The sequence below is a fragment of the Chiloscyllium punctatum genome, chromosome 20 (genome assembly GCF_047496795.1).
Source record: "Chiloscyllium punctatum isolate Juve2018m chromosome 20, sChiPun1.3, whole genome shotgun sequence".
Classification (NCBI taxonomy): Eukaryota; Metazoa; Chordata; class Chondrichthyes; order Orectolobiformes; family Hemiscylliidae; genus Chiloscyllium; species Chiloscyllium punctatum.
Genome location: NC_092758.1, coordinates 84,177,791 through 84,195,087, shown reverse-complemented (window position 1 = coordinate 84,195,087; position 17,297 = coordinate 84,177,791). Strand labels below are relative to the sequence as shown.

Genomic DNA, 17,297 nt, shown 5'->3' with positions numbered 1-17,297 from the left:
TCGCGACAGGAATTCTTAACTTCTCAATACAATACTGCGAGACAAACATATTGCAACCCAGGGAATTAAATTTGGAATTGCACAGTTCATAGAGTTCAGCTTTTCCCAAGCTTTGGCTAATTAATCCAAAGGGAATCTTTTTCCTGTTTACCTCTTCCTGAATAACCACAGTGGGCATGTCACTGACTGTCCATGTGAAGAATCACCACATTTTGAACACAGCAATTCCTAATAATCCAAGTGCTTTATTTAATTCTTGGGGTGGAATATTCCAGTTAGTAATTAATCCACAATTACTTGATTTACATATTTATTACAAGTTTCAGACGAACATAGTGAAATTCATAGACAAAGCCCATCGCTGTACAGACATAAAGGTATTTTCACTAAATATATATATTTTTTTAAAAAAGGACACTGTAACATACCAAACATCCCCAGGCGCCAACTCCCAATAAACCAATGGCAACTTGTGAGAGAAATAAATGGGGTATTTGTAATAATGGGAGATGGTGATATTGAATTGCTGCCCGTTGTAATCTCTGTCCAATTGTTTCGTCTTGAGAGGGTTAATTCAATCACGCCCTCTCTAAAGTTAAAATGACCGTGCTTCATATTATACAGCTTAACATTGTCATTGAAATGCAGATAACACTGTGTCATTGCATTACACTCTAGCCAGATATAGCTGAAGGGATAAGCCACTTCCTATCTGCAGATCAAGTTATCATTCTCAGCAATTTGTAATTATACAAATGCAGCATATTTAAAGCAACATTTTGTTTGTGAAATGCATGTGCTTTTTTACAGAAGTGGTGGTATGTTTCATTCCTGAGACTCAGTGCCTGGCGACTCTGAACACTTTGAACAACTAAAATTGGTTTTCATATCTAAACAAGTGTAAGAGAAAATAATTTAAGGTGATTAATATCGAGCTGATATATTGCTAATTAACTGTTGAAACGTTATCTGCTGATTTAGGTTTCTGTATTTTTATTGTTAGTTTATTTTTTTTAAATTCTAGGTTTATCCCTACTTTTATTGTCGCAAAATTTCTTTTAACTGCAATTATTTAATGGGTGTTGAGTTTAGTTTAATATGAGTTCACCTATAAAATGTTACACTAGTCTCTTCATTAAAAATGTTATTGGGAAGAGAGAAAATCAGAAGCTGTAACAAATGTAGGGGAATGGGTCTGGGTGGGTTGCTTTTCGGAGGGTCGGTGTGGACTTGTTGGGCCGAAGGGCCTGTTTCCACACTGTAAGTAATCTAATCTAATCTAAAAACAGTGAGATACAGGAAATGATAAGGAAGGAAAGAGAGACTGAGGTAGCAAGATAGATAGGAGGAAACACTGATAGAAGTAGAGAAATGGGTATACATCAAATGTGAAGATTGTGTGGTGTAAAGAGATAGCAAGGGATAGGGAGAGGGATAGGTTAGGGAAAGTGATCGTAAGGGAGAGAGGTAAACACACAGAAAAGCAAACAGATATACTAGGAAGTAGATATAGAGAGAAATTACTTCATTGAATAGACTAAGATGGGTAGGAAGCGACAAAGGTAGAGCACCACACTACAGTTGCCATCCTTCCTGGACTGTCCTGATCGCTCCAGGAACACGCTGTAAGAAAACGAGCAAAGTCCAAGCAATAAAACAATGTGGCCACAAAATGAATGTTGGGCAGTGGGACAAGGGGCTGTTTGACTGACAGTCAAGAACGACTCTGCCAGATCCATTCACTCTCCCAAGGTTAATGGGCAAAGTAGACTTGTTGAGCGACTGGAGGAGGGAGTATGACGGTATGTGCTTAAACCTCTTGGAAACTACCTGGGCAGCGCTGGCAACGCCAGAACACGAAGCCAATCAGTTTAGTGGCGGGCAGAGAGTTGAAGAAAACATGCGTATTGTTAAAGGTCAGGGGGGAAACCAAACATTGGGTTGAGGTGGGACAGCAGACACGTGAACCTTATTTACATCGGTCTGAGGATATATGAACGAGCACATGCCAGCAGGAAGACATCAGATACCATGGTTGGAGAACTTCCAGGAAGAAGGGAGATGTTCCTGGTTGGTGAGTGTGTTGATGAGCTGTGCCCTTGCTTTTCTGCCCGTGTACTCTTTGATTTCCTGGTGCATCTTCCTTTAAAGTGGGCACTTCAGAAACATCAGCTCTCAAGTGTTAGCATCATGTACTCAGAGGTCAGATATAGCATGATTAGACTAAGAGTAAAGATGCTGTCGGACTTTGGCACAATCTCATCTAGGAACACTGTGTCTTTGAGAAAAACTGGAAATTAGGTTAAATTATTTGTGCTGCTTGCTCAAGGTCACTATAAAATGGAACAAGATGAGTCAAACTTCACATAGTACTCCTGCAATCAGAGGACATTCTATCCATGGGGACTGTATTTGTATTTGAATGGAAGACCTCTGTCTCATTGCAATATCTAGTCATGCAGATTTCATACATTTTATCACTATGTCTCTTCATTAAAAATGTTATTGGGAAGAGAGAAAATCAGATAATCTACAAAATCAGGGGGGATCAGATGAAATCTAAAATCAATATGGATCTTCAAGAATTTTCAACATTCCAGCTTACAATGAATTATATTTGTCCTTTTTGTGAATTATCTTGAGGCTTTGCTCACAGTGAGTCGGAGCAGGTAATGCTTCTACGCTATTAAGAAAATAGGGGGAAGAATTTTGCAAGCCAAGTGAATATTGAGTGTTCATGAGGTACGTGACAGGAAAAAGCAGAAAGGGGGTAAGTGGGATGGAAAAATAATGGGCAACTGGAGGAAATGGGTGGAAAGCAAGTGTGACAAAACATGACAGGAAGTAAATTACAGGTGTCCACATAACACACAAGGAGTTTGATATTTTATACATTTGACAGCCCATAACTATTTTACTTCCATTGCACAAAAAATACAGTTAGGGTTCATTTCCAAATTACTTTACCCGTAAAAAATACCACGCTCAATTTTTTTTTTCAGTGTCGTTTACAGTTTTGCCGATTCTCTGCCATTCGTGTTAATGAACTGATTGCAGCATTCCGTCCGCATTCTTTCACACAGTCCCCAAGATCTCCACTCTGTCACTCTGAGCTTTTGCCTGCCTTGGCACGATTGATTCGTGCTGCAGATTAGCGTAGGCAAATTCGTTTTCTCGTCTGCCACTGGCCTCAGATTGAGTTGCCTGAGTCTGCAAGGCAAGAGAGGGAGGGACAAATTTGAAATGCCACGACAAGTTGTTTTTAACATCTGAACCAGTGCATGGTCCCACTCACCCAGCAACCGCCTACATATGTTGCTCCCAGTTCAAATAAAAACTGAAGAAAGTAGGAATTAGGAGCAGGAGTAGGCCATCTGGCCCTTGAAACCTGCTCCCCCAGTCAAGAAGATCATGACTGATTTTTTCATGGAATCAGCTCCACTTACCCACCCTCTCACCAGAACCCTTAATTCCTTTACTGTCCAAAAATCCATCTATCTTTGCCTTAAAAACATTCATCGAGGCAGCCTCATCTGCTTCACTGGGCAGGGACTTCCACAGATTCACAACCCTTTGGGTGAAGAAGCTGCCCCTCATCTCAGTCCTCAATCAGCTCCCTCTTATTTTGAGGCTATGCCCCCTAGTTCTAGTAAATATGGCTTTGGTTCTAATATTAGCATCTTAATTATTCAACAATTCCTTCTATCGCCACATCCATCTTCACATCTGTTACCTCCTTCTGCCTTACAAACCTCTGAGATCCATGTATTCTTCCAGCTCTGAATGATTATGCGCCCTATTTTTAAACACTGCATTTTCAGTTTCGGTCCAAGCCTTTGAAATTCCTTCGTTCAACCTCTCATCCTCTCTATATATCTCTCTCCTCTTTTGAATTGCTCGTTAAAAACCCCCTTTCAGGTCAAGTTTTGGATCTTCTGTACAAGTTTGTTTTTAAATCACAAGGTGTTTGGACAGGCTTGCATTTATTGTCCTCCCTCATTGCTGCCGAGATCACAGACCCTTCCTGCCCCTCTGCCGTTTGTGCGGTGGAGGTTCACCCACGCTGTTGTTGCGGAGGGAGTTTGTGATTGAGATTTGATCCAAACGGTGAGGATTCTGAAACAAGTATCTGTAGGAATTAACAAAAAAACACAAAGAAGTCCCAACACTTCAGTGTCTCAAGAAGGCAGCTCACCACCACCTTTTCCAGGGTGTTTCAGGGTGGGAAATAAATGCTGATCTATTCATTGACACACACATTCAGTGGATGCGTTCCAAGGATGCTACCTTTTAGAAGTTCGCCTCCTCTCTCTACAAGGCCTTGGATGCTGCCTGACATGATGTGCTTTTCCAGCGCTACTCTACTCTTGACGCACATTCAATGAACGAGTAGCTTAAATGTGACTACCAGAATGGGCGAAAGCAAACTGGATGAATCTTTGCCTTTCATCATCAAACATGATCAATCCATACACAATGAAATTAAAACTCTCTCCCTCATTTCCAAGAGTCTCCTCAATCCACTGAACATTTGTACCTCATCCCCTCCCACAGCATTCAGTCTTCTGATTTGAGGTTTTTCTGCACTGTCCTTTTCTGAATGCTTCATCATTGGCTTGATGATCTGGGAAACTCTCTCTGAACAACTCTAACTCTCTGGTTTGATCTACATCTTTCCAACTTGTTCATTATGTCATCCTAAATTTAGCATCCAGCCCTTGTATTAATCACTGCGTCCTCCTTCTGTGGAATGGGTTGCGATGGTTGTCCACATTAAACATGCAACGAAAAGGTTCCGACTTAATTGGAAGCACTGTTACAAACCTTTTTTGGTGTCTGCACTTCAGTGTAGATCACAGGTTGGGAATCACTTTCCAACTCTTGCCCTGGGACAATGCAAAATCAACCAATTAGTGAGGAAAGATCGAAGGGTAACTTGCATGTTGTTGCACTCCCAGGGATAATACACGCTTGAAGTGCTGTTTGGACAGGTTATGAGATGCCTCATGTTCTACACCATTGAACCCCAGTAGAACCCCCTTCCATTCCTTTCTCTCTCGTGCACTTATCTCACTTGCCCTCCCATTTTATTTGCCTCAGCTATTCTGTCTGGCAGTACATTCTACATTCTAACCAGTCTCTGGATAAAGACATTATCCCGAAATTCTTTCTTGTATCGTTTGGAACAATCTCCTACAGCAAAGATTTATAGTCAATAAGGGTGCAATACTTCTCTTCCTGGAGGTGACGAGAAGAGGAACTAATCGGTTAGGTTTGGCCGTGGTGAGAAACTCAGCCCAGTCTTGCCAGCGCTGGGTAAGAGGGGGTCCATTCTCGACTGTTCTTGACTCAGCATGGTCATGGAGTGGTCAATGAATGGGAGCCTCAATTCAGGAGACTTGGGAGTCATTACCTGACTGGAAAACCGTGGAGACCTGCCTGTTGTGTTGGTGGAAGTGATGGGGAAGGGTAGGGGTTACCTCCAAGTGTCCATGTGGGGCAATTAAAGACACAGATCGAGTCAACTGCTGGCCTTCGAACGCAACCACCCCCCCCCCCCCCAACCCCCACCTTGCTTCCGACACTTGTTACAGCTCCTATGACAGTCATCATCACCCCTGTGATTAGCTGAAATAAAGACCTACCTTCTCACCTCTGGATCCCCCATGGATTTGGCCTAACTGGCAGGTTCTAGGACCCAGCAGCTGCTGGCTAGGGTGAGTGTCGAAGCCTACGAAGGGCAAGTCAGCCATTCTCACTCACCCGTCAGGTCTTACTGTTCCAAGTGGCGGGAGAGCTAACAGCCTCACCCATCCTCAACCCCACCCCACCCCCCAACTTTCTCCCTTACAGTTCAAGAAGGGAATGGAAAGTGGTGTACTTAATGTCCAGCCACATTGAACTGCTTGATAACTTTAAAGATCCACATGACATCAGCTGGCAGCTTTTGCTCTGATAGAATTTTTACAGAGTGGAAATAGACCATTTGGCCCTCACTGATCCTCTGAAGAGCATCCCATCCAAATCCACTTCCCCATCCCTCTCTAACTGTGCATTTCCCATGGCCAATCCACCCTAACCTACACATCCCTGAACACTATGGGATAATTTCCCAAGGCCAATCCACCCTAACCTGCACTTCCCTGAACACTATGGGATAATTTCCCAAGGCCAATCCACCCTAACCTGCACATCCCTGAACACTATGGGATAATTTCCCAAGGCCAATCCACCCTAACCTGCACATCCCTGAACACTATGGGATAATTTCCCAAGGCCAATCCACCCTAACCTGCACATCCCTGGACACTATGGGGCAATTTGGCATGGCCAATCCACCCTAACCTGCACTTCCCGGACACTATGAGGCAATTTAGCATTGCCAATCCACCCTAATCTGCACATCCCTGGATCTGCACATCCCTCTACCGTGGCAGGGAACTGGAGCACCCAGAATAAACCCACACAGACACGGGGAGAATGTACAAACTCCAGACAGTCACTCGAGTGTGGAATTGAACGTGGGTCCCTGGCGCTGTGAGGCAGCAGTGCAAACCACCATGCCGGCCTTAGACAGACAGAATGGAGTGCAAGGCATTTGCCAGGGTTAGACTAGAAGCACATCCCCAGATATCCTGAATGCAGCCTCCTCTATGTAAATAAGCCCAGCATGGTGAGTGTGACACTGTTTCCAATGTTGCTAACGGTACTGGAGATCTTGGCTTCGTCCGACCATACAACATTTGTGATTCGAAGTTGACATTTGTTCTGATTTGTTGCTATGGTGTTCAAGCAGTAACAGAGGGATGTAAAGCAGGCTGCGTACTCCATCGCACAAAATCAAAACCTACCCTCGGGTGGCATTTTCCCATCTTCAGTGAGAGTGTTTCATCCCCTCACTCATTACGCAACTTGGGTGCCTTTCCTGTGAAATCATGTGGCAGGTGAGGCGGACATGCCCACCATGGCTGGGATTTCCCAGCATTCACTCTACTGGTGCCATATTGAAAGATCATGTGCAGAGCCAATCAGATGCAGGGAGCCAGGTGTCCGCCCTCACACAGTGCTGGTTTAACTGTTATCACTGCGGGCAAAGCCCAGAGGGAAGGAGTACTCACTGTCTACTCAACAAACAGGAACCTGAAGGGTTGGTGGGTGCAACACTAGAGAGGCAGGCAGTTCCTCACCCTGCAGACTCCCACAGGAGGCCATGCCACCATATCAGCTTGGACCACTGCTATGTCTTGGGTGAAACGACACACACAGCAGTGCTGGAAGAAGGTTAATTATCCTGTCAGCTCTGCAAGGGTAAATGATAGCATCCTCCCTCTGGTATGTCACACTCACAGGGTTTTTACTCACTCTAGCTATGCCACTACACAAAACAAAAAAAAACACCAAAATAACTGCCGTGTTAGACCCGAAACCTCAACTTCTCCACCTCCTGATGCTGGTTGACTTGCTGTGTTCTTCCAGCCTCCTGCTTGTCTACCTTGGATTTCAGCATCTGCAGTTTTTTTTGTCTCTGGTCATTCTCCCAGGCTGACCTATCCTCATTCCCTAGTTTGCCTGACGGCTGCCCTCTCTCTCTAGGCTTCATCTCCTCTGATCGTTTACTCCTCCCCCTGACCCCATTGTCAGCATATATACCAACCTTTTCCCAGCTACATTTAGGACTGAAAAAGGGTCACTGGACCCAAAACGTTAACTCTACTTTCTGTCTCCACAGAGACAGAGCTGCTGAGTTTCTCCAGCAATTTCTGTTCTTGATGCCACTACACTTGCCTTTCACTCGTCCTCATGGACTATCAGTCTTATTATTGCAAGCAGCTCATCCACTTGACATCTCTTTGCACCTCAAAGTCCCAATGAACAAACCCTTCCCTTCCTCTGTACGTTCTACTCACTCGCTTGGGACACTTCACTTCCTCTCCTCTTCCTGCTTCAGTCTTGACTGCTCTTCCATCCGATTCCATCAAACTCAATTCCCTCCCTTTGACTCACTGGCCTGCCCATCCAGACTGACCTCTCCACAGCACGCATTACCATCCTGAACCTGGTTGCACTTGGTCTGCAGGACTGACCGCGGCCCAATCACTGGACTGTAAGGATGTAGATCCCAGTCTCTGACCAGAACGAATGCTCTGGACTGATAGTGTTCAACCAAGAAACATGTGAGGTAGCACACATGGGGTGGACTAACAAGGCAAGAGATTACACATTACTGGAAACCTGGAAAGGACTGAAGAGCAGAGGCAGCTTAGTCCACACATCCACAGATCCCTGAGTGTAATAGGTCACGCAGTTAAGGGGCACATGGGATGTTTGCTATTGTTTGTTGCGGCATGGAATACCAAGAGGAAACAAACTATCCTGGAACAGCACAAAACTATAGATAGGTGTCAATTAAAGTACTGCATGCAGTTCTGGTCACTGCATTGTGTGAAGAATATGACTGCACTAGGGAGAATGCAGAGGGGATTCACTGGGATGCTGACTGGAATGAGATGAGAACCTTAACTGAATGTGTGGGTACCCCTGACTAGCCACAGTCCTCTTTCACCTCACTAAAGAACTACCCGCATTTAGCGTTCACTCAGCACCATTCACCTGAAGCACACACGCAGTGTGTTGCCATAGAAACAGCAAGCACCTTTTGCTGCATGGGGATGCATTCAGCTCCTGGATTGTTCAGTGCTCCTCAGCTGCCGGCCTGTCCCTCCGTGCGTTGCCTCACTCCTAGCTCCGAAATGGCAGGACTGCCTTGGTGGGGGGGGGGGGGGGGGGGGATACGCTTCAGGGATACCCACAAGGTCCACTGGGGAAGTGCAGCATTCCCACACACACCTGGGAATCACTGGCTCGAGACCGTCCAAAGTGGAGGAGAAGCATCCAGGAAGGCATCAAGATTTGCCATTGGGAAAAAGCGGAAGTCAGCCGGAAACAGGGAAAGGAGCATGCTGCCTCACTAATGCCCCAGTCACCCCCTTCACGTGACCACCTCATGCCCCAAGTGTAACAGAGCCTGCAGTAGCCCCACCAGTCTGTACAGCCACCTACAGACTCACCCTGAGAGTGGGAGAGGGTCATCATACAGGGGACCGCAGATGACGATGATGCTAACAAAACAATGCAAGTCACAGAGGCTGGCATCCTGTAAGCCAGTCAGTGCGTGACAAGAAAGCCAGTCTGAAAACAAGCTGAGGCAGACAGCATTCCGATAACTGGATACATGTGTGTTATCAGAATGCTGTCTGCCTCAACTTGTTTTCATACGGGCTTATCCATGCAGGAACACACATGACGTTGCTGTTCCTTGAACAAGGTTCGGTTGCCCTTGGGTTTCCTTTCAGAGGGGTCGTAAAGACAGAGGTTCTGCTATGTTTGTGTGTATCTACTTGAAGAAGCTTTTAAGTTTAAATAAAACTTGCACAATGAAAGGGTAGTGGCAAGTTCTCCCAGCTCAGCTTTTCTCTGGTTTGGTTTGGTTTGGTTTTTAGCAGTCTGGCTTCTTTGAGCTGCTGGCCAGTTGTTAGCTGGAAATCCAAAATAGACAGCTACATGAAAGAATGAGTCCCATGCTGAGTCTTGCTGCTATCTCTCTCTCTCTCTCTCTTTCTCCTGTAAGACCCTGTGTTTGATTTTGCCGAGGGGTTTATGCGGATTGTTGCAGGAAATTGGAACAGCATCATTTAGTTGGGATAATCTGTTAGGTTTTCACATAGGTTAAGTTATTTCATATTCTGTTCTCTTTTGTTTATGCTTCATTCTATACTCTGTAAATAAATTCTGTTTTGTATAAAACTGAGGATTTTTGACCAGCTGCATCACTCCCTGAAAATCCACCTCAGATCTGCTTAAAACAACGAGCAAAGTTAGGGTCTGGACTACTTTCTTTAAATGGATTGAGGAGGTCTGGCCTAGTCGGTTACACACTGTTGTAATTATGACCAGGATAAGCATCTAGTGATTTACAGTCATCAAGTACCAGCTCTGATATACATGTGATGGGTTTACACTGTCTAGCTTCTTAGGGAAGGTGAAGAGAATTGAAAATGGTGCATAAGTGAAGAGAGTTGGGGATTTAGTAAGACACAAATGCATGGAAAAAAAATTGCTGAGATTCTGAGGTCACCATTTTATACATGACATGCCTGTTGTCATCTATAGCCTGTGCCTTCAGACGTGAAATGAGTAATTCAGGATAAAGATTCACCCGACACACACAAACAGAAATAGTTGGAAAAGTGCAGCAGTCTGGCAACATCGGTGGAGTGAAATCAGAGTTAACGTTTTGAGGAAGGGTCACTGGACCTGAAACGTTAACTCTGATTTCTCTCCATGGATGCTGCCAGACCTGCTGAGCTTTTCCAACAATTTCTGTTTTTGTTTCTGACCTCCAGCGTCATTTCAATCTCCATTTGCCATTCACCCCAGTGGGGTAAGTGATCACTGGGGATCATGATGCTAACTTGGTGCTTTTAAAAGATGGAAGACATCACAGTCAGAGCAATGCCTTCAGCCTGTGTTTCATTATCCAATGTGTTTTAAGAATGGCTTGTCAGGAGGATTGGGTTTGAGTCCCAGAGGTGTGTTATAACGTTTCTGAACAGGCGGACGAGAAAATATCGAAGATTAGTTTGTGATGCACTGAACTAAAATACCTTAAAACAATCTAAATATAAGCACTTCACAGATGTCAGAAGCTCTGAATTTGAATCTACTCCTCACAACGTTTCACAAACAATAAGAATTCTAGTGTCTCACTATCCTTCCGGAAGTGATGCAATAGGTCATGGATTTCTATCGAATTTGGTCTCCAGACCGATCTATAGTCTGTTAAAACATTTCTCAGCAAAGGACAAGGGAGATGATGGCATAATGGGTATGTCCCTGGATCTATAATCCAGGTGTTCCTGCGAATTCTCTCTGCCATGATGTTAAAGTGCTAGTGGCAGTAATAAATCTGGAATCTTAAACTCACCGCAATAGAACTTTGCTTTTGATGCAAGTTAAATCAGCTAGAGTCAAATCAATGAAATATGGCTAATGCAGCTGCCTATTAATACATCGTGCAATATTCCTGCGTCTTATGACTCACCGAGGATTGCACAGACTGACATCTAGAATTGTTTTTTGTTCTTTTCCCTATGATGGGATTTGGATATTGTAGATAAAGCAATTTGTTGCCTCTCACTAAAATCTCACAAAATTATGACCTATGTGGAAATGTATCCAACTAGATTTTGAGGGGAGGCAATGGTCTAATGTTATTGTTAATCCAGAGATGCAGGTAATGTTCCAGGGACCTGGATTCACATCCAGACATGGTAGATGGTGGAATATGAATTCAATAGAAATCTGGGATTAAGAGTCTAATGACGACCACGAACCCATCGTTGGAAAAAACCCATCTGGTTAACCAATGGCCTTTGAAACTATCATCCTTACCCAGGCTGGGCCTACTTGTGACTCCAGACCCACAACGATGTGGTTGACTCTGAAGTGTAATTAGGAATGGGCAATAAATGCTGGCCCAACCAGAGACACCCTCATCCCGTGAATAAATTAAAGAAAAACAAATTCTCTTTGGGTCGGAAGACTACTGTCTTTATCCAGTCTACAGAAATTGGATTGATTCTTAATTATCCTCTAAAATGGACTGGCAAGAGTGACAATAGGCGGGCAACAAATTGCTTCATCTACGATATCCAAATCCCATCATAGGGAAAAGAATAAAAAACAATTCTAGATATCAGTCTGTGCAATCCTCGGTGAGTCATAAGATGCAGGAATATTGCACGATATATCAGTAGGCAGCTGCATTAGCCATATTTCATTGATTGACTCTAGCTGATTTAACTTACACCTAAAGCAAAGTTCTATCACTTAGGTGGACACTCAAATGTCAGGGAAAGGGTTTAACCCAGACCTGAGAGTGGCCATTATTGATGAGAATTGCACCTTCACTTTCTGGCAAGCTAATTAAAACAAGGGATGTCTGTTTCCTGCGATTGGGCCCTGGGCATGCGCAAAAGCAATTGGTGTCACGCTGTGCTGTCCCGGAGAATGAACCAGCAATCTTACCTCCAATCACTTCCTTCTTTTTTCTCCAGGCAACAATGACGAAAATGATGATGACAACCACTCCACTGGCAATGACCCCAACCGCCACCAACAATGTCTTGGTGAATGTACCTGTTAATCAAAACATCAGAGGCTGGAGTTAGGATATACTCAGTTGAGGACAATACACGTGGACAGAGAAATGGAATCCATACTTCCTAGAGTTACATAAAAAGATTGGCATGTGTTATAAGCTGGTGTCCATGGTCTCGCTGAACTTTCTGCCACTCTTATTGAGAGGAGGAACCTCCATTTCCCCACCCCAGCACCTCTCCGTGTTCCATAGATATGCAGCATTATGTTTTATAGCTGTTTCCATTCTTCAATAGGGATGTTTTTCAGTTGCTACCCATAAAAAGAAACCAAATGTTTCCACAAATGCAATCTGATCGGCAAGGCCCATTGTTCTTTTGTTAGTGGAGCTGCATAAATTAACATAGCAGTGACATTCCAATACATGGGTTAACTCTAATCCCATGCTAGAGCCAGTTACTCTTGAAGGTCAATGGGGTTCAATCATGAAATTCATGATAGGTCTGTGTTTTAATTAATTACCGCATCTCCTCCACTTGCCACTCCTCCGCCCTTGAGCCCCGCCTCTCCAATCGCCACCAGGACAGAACCCCACTGGTGAGCTGAAAATGTGTTGCTGGAAAAGCGCAGCAGGTCAGGCAGCATCTAAGGAGCAGGAGAATCGACGTTTCGGGCATGAGCCCTCTCCTCGAAGAACCCCACTGGTCCTCACCTACCTCCCCACCAACCTCCAAACACATCGTATCATCCATCGTCATTTCCGCCACCTCCAAACAGACCCCGCCACCAGGGATATATTTCCCTCCCCTCCCCTATCAGTGTTCTGAAAAGACCACTCCCTCCGTGACTCCCTTGTCAGGTCCACACCCCCCACCAACCCAATCTCCACTCCCGGCACCTTCCCCTGCAACCGCAAGAAATGCAAAACTTGTGCCTACACCTCCCCACTTACTTCCCTCCAAGGCCCCAAGGGATCCTTCCATATCCACCACAAATTCACTTGCACCTCCACACACATCATTTACTGCATCCACTGCACCCGATGTGGTCTCCTCTATATTGGAGAGACAGGCCGCCTACTTGCGGAACGTTTCAGAGAACACCTCTGGAACACCCGGACCAACCAACCCAACCACCCTGTGGTTCAACACTTCAACTCCCCCTCCCACTCCACCAAGGACATGCAGGTCCTTGGACTCCTCCATCGCCAGACCATAGCAACACGACGGTTGGAGGAAGAACGCCTCATCTTCCGCCTATGAACCCTCCAATCACAAGGGATGAACTCAGATTTCTCCAGTTTCCTCATTTCCCCTCCCCCCACCTTGTCTCAGTCCCAACCCTTGAACGCGGCACCACCTTCCTAACCTGCAATCTTCTTCCTGACCTCTCGTCCACCACCCCCACTCCTGCCTATCACCCTCACCTTAACCTCCTTCCACCTTGCGCATTTCCAACGCCCCTCCCCCAAGTCCCTGCTCCCTACCTTTTATCTTAGCCTGCTGGACACACTTTCCTCATTCCTGAAGAAGGGCTCATGCCCGAAACGTCGATTCTCCTGTTACTTGGATGCTGCCTGACCTGCTGCGCTTTTCCAGCAACACATTTTCAGCTCTGATCTCCAGCATCTGCAGTCCTCACTTTCTCCTTAATTAGACATTGCCAATGAGAATATAAATGGGGAAGATCTGATCAAACTCTTTGATTTCTACGAGGGGACAATAGATAGCAGGAAAACTAAATTAGTGGAAGCAAATCCACTGATTCCTCATCTCCCAGAAAAGAATGAAAAGCAGCATCCAGAGAAGTTTCCCTTCAGTATTATTAAGAACTGTTCACAACTTGGAATCTACAGGGAAGAGACTTAGGGCCATTCGGTCTATCTAGTCTATGCTAGAATTTATGCTCCATATCAGCCTAGCCTCTTCCTCCTTCAATTATCTCCCGAACCCACATTACTCATTCCCTTTCCCACCATATATGCATCAAACATTACTTAGAATCCCGACAGTGTGGAAGCAGGCCTTTTGGTCCACCAACTCTACATCAAATATCTGGAGCCATGTTCCAAAACATGATTGGTTTTAAAAGAATAACTAAGGCAAAATTGTCAGTAATGGAAGAGGACAGCTATGACACAATGGGAAAAAGAATTCGTCAATATGAAGGAAAACATCTATTCTGCAGAAAGTTCATTTGTAATTGGGAAACCATGGCTGATTGGGTGGTGGAAGGTAATTGAGTCAAGCTTCTCGAAAGACCTGGATAAACACTAGAAGAGAAAAGATTAAAGGGGGAAAAGGGATGAAGTGTGATTATTTGGAAAAGTCCATCAAAAACCAACATGGGATGGAGGGCTAAGAGGGCTGCTTCTCTATTGCCTCATTCCCTTAAACATTGGGCACAAATATGAGGCTTTGGACCTCAAGCCCAAAGGCTGGAATCTGGCCAGAGCACTGACCACTCCATCACAGAGGACCTGCTGAACATAAGGGCCTGAATAGGCACTTAACTGATCAGCATGGAGCCTTCCTTGGGATGGAGGAGCCAAGGGGTAGTGTTCTTAATCAGCAAGGGACCTGATGTAACTCCATGCAGACTCCCAGACCCAGCATGGACACTCAGTCTCAACACAGACTCAAAGCCTCAGCTCAGACTCCAATTCTCAGCAAGGACTCCCAATCTCAGCACGGACTCCCAGCATCAGCACAGACTCCCAGTCACAGCACAGCCTCACAATCTCAGAGACTCCCAGCCTCAGTAGGGACTTCATTTCTCAGCAAAGGCGCACAGACACAGCACAGTCTCCCAGTCTCAGCACAGACTCCCAGTCTCAGCACAGACTCCCAATCTCAGGACAGACTCACAGTCTCAGCACAGACTCCAATTCAGAGCACAGAGTCTCAATCTCAGAACAGATTCTCAATCTCAGGACAGATGTCCAGCCTCACCACAGATACCCAGTCTCAGCACAGACTCACAATCTCAGCACAGACTCACAATCTCAGGACAGACTCTCAGCCCGAGCACAAACACCCAGTCTCAGCACAGACTCCCAGTCTCAGCACAGACTCCCAATCTCAGGACAGACTCACAGTCTCAGCACAGACTCCAATTCAGAGCACAGAGTCTCAATCTCAGAACAGATTCTCAATCTCAGGACAGATGTCCAGCCTCACCACAGATACCCAGTCTCAGCACAGACTCACAATCTCAGCACAGACTCACAATCTCAGGACAGACTCTCAGCCCGAGCACAAACACCCAGTCTCAGCACAGACTCCCAGACACAGCACAGACTCCCAACCTCAGCATGGGCACCCAATCTCAGCAAAGACTCCCAATCGCAGCATAGACTCCAGTCTCAGAAAGACTCCTCGTCTTAGCAAAGTCTCCCAGTCTCAGTACAGACTCCCATTCTCAGCACAGACTCCCAGACTTAGCATAGTCTTCCAGCCTCAGCATGGACTCCCAGTCACAGCACAGATTTCCAGCCTCAGCACAGATGCACAGTCTCAGCACAGATTCTCAGACTCATCGCGGAATTCCAGACGCAGCATGGGGTCCTAGCCTCAGCACAGACTCCCAGTCTCAGGACAGAATCCCAGACTCAGCACGGACTCCCAGTATCAGGACAGACTCCCAGTCTCAGCACAGACTCCAAGTATCAGCATATGCCTCAGCATAGACTCCCAGTTCTCAGGACAAACTCTCAGTCTCAGGACAGACTCCCAGTCTGAGCACAGACTTCCACCCTCAGTATGGAATCCAAGTCTCAGCACGGACTCCCAGTCCCACTACAGACTCCCAGTCTCAGCACAGATTCCCAATCTCAGAATAGACTCACAGTCCCACCACAGACTCCCAATCTCAGCACAGATTCCTGGCCTCAGAATAGATGCACAGTCTCAGCAAAGATTCTCAGACTCATCATGGAATCCCAGACTCAGCACGGACTCCGAGCCTCAGCATGGACTCCCAGTCTCAGGACAAACTCCCAGTTTCAGAAAATAGGCCCAGTCTCAGCACAGTAGCCCAGTCTTAGCACAGACTCCAAGTCTAGGGACAGATCGCAGTCTTAGCACAGACTCCCAGACTCAACACAGACTCCCAGACTCAACACAGACTCCCAGTCTCAGCACAGACTCCAAGTCTAGGGACAGATCGCAGTCTTAGCACAGACTCCCAGACTCAACACAGACTCCCAGTCTCAGCACAGACTCACAGACTCAACACAGACTCCCAGTCTCAGCCCAGACTCCCAATCTCAGCATAGACTCCAAATCTCAGCACAGACTCACAATCTCAGCATTGACTCCCAGCCTCAGAAAGACTCTCAGTCTCAGTACAGACTCCCAGTCCAACCACAAACTCCCAGTCTCAGCACAAATTCCTGGCCTCAGCACAGATGCCCAGTCTCAGCATAGATTCTCACATTTATCACAGATTCCCAGCATCAGCACAGACTCCCATCTCAGCATAGGCTTCCAGTCTCAGCACAGAATCCCAGTGTCAGCACAGACTCCCAATCACAGTACAGACTCCCATTCTCAGCACAGACTTCCAGTCTCAGCACAGACCCCCAGTCTCAGCACAGACCCCCAGTCTCAGCAGAGACTCCCAATCTCAGCAAAAACTCACAATCTCAGCACAGACTCTCAATCTCAGCACAAACTCCTAGTCCCTACACAGACTCCCAGTGCCAACACAGAAACCGAGATTTGTCACAGAATCCCAGCCTCAGCATGGACTCTCAGTATCAGGACAGTGTCCCAGACTCAGCATGCACGCCCAGTCTCAGGACAGACTCCCAGTTTCAGAACAAACACCCAGTCTCAGGATAGACTCCCAGTCTCAGGACAAATTCACAGTCTCAGACAGGCTCCCAATCTCAACACAGACTCCCAGACTCTGAACAGATTCCGAGACTTAGCACGGACCCCCAGTCTCAGGACAGACTCCCAGTTTCAGAACAAACACCCAGTCTCAGGACATACTCCAAATTTCAGAACGGACTCCCAGTCTTAGCAGGCACTCCCAAATCTCAGCACAGGCTCCAAATCTAAGCACAGACCCCCAGTCACAGCACAGAATCCCAGTCTCTGCACAGAATCCCAGCCTCAGGACAAACTCTCAAA

General features: G+C 45.9%; 1 protein-coding gene across 2 annotated transcripts in view; it reads right to left on the bottom strand.

Moving 5' to 3' along the window:
• Positions 1 to 225: 225 nt before the first annotated feature.
• The window catches only part of LOC140492233 (B-cell receptor CD22-like), a 119,959-nt gene continuing 102,887 nt past the window's right edge, over positions 226 to 17,297 (bottom strand). For both annotated transcript variants that reach the window (XM_072591142.1, XM_072591143.1), the window contains exons 7-9: positions 12,088 to 12,198; positions 4,825 to 4,886; positions 226 to 3,210 (exon numbers count right to left, since the gene is read on the bottom strand). In XM_072591142.1, coding sequence (XP_072447243.1) covers positions 3,076 to 3,210; positions 4,825 to 4,886; positions 12,088 to 12,198 — 308 coding nt within the window. In that variant the 3' untranslated portion in view covers positions 226 to 3,075. The remainder of the gene's footprint in view (positions 3,211 to 4,824; positions 4,887 to 12,087; positions 12,199 to 17,297) is intronic.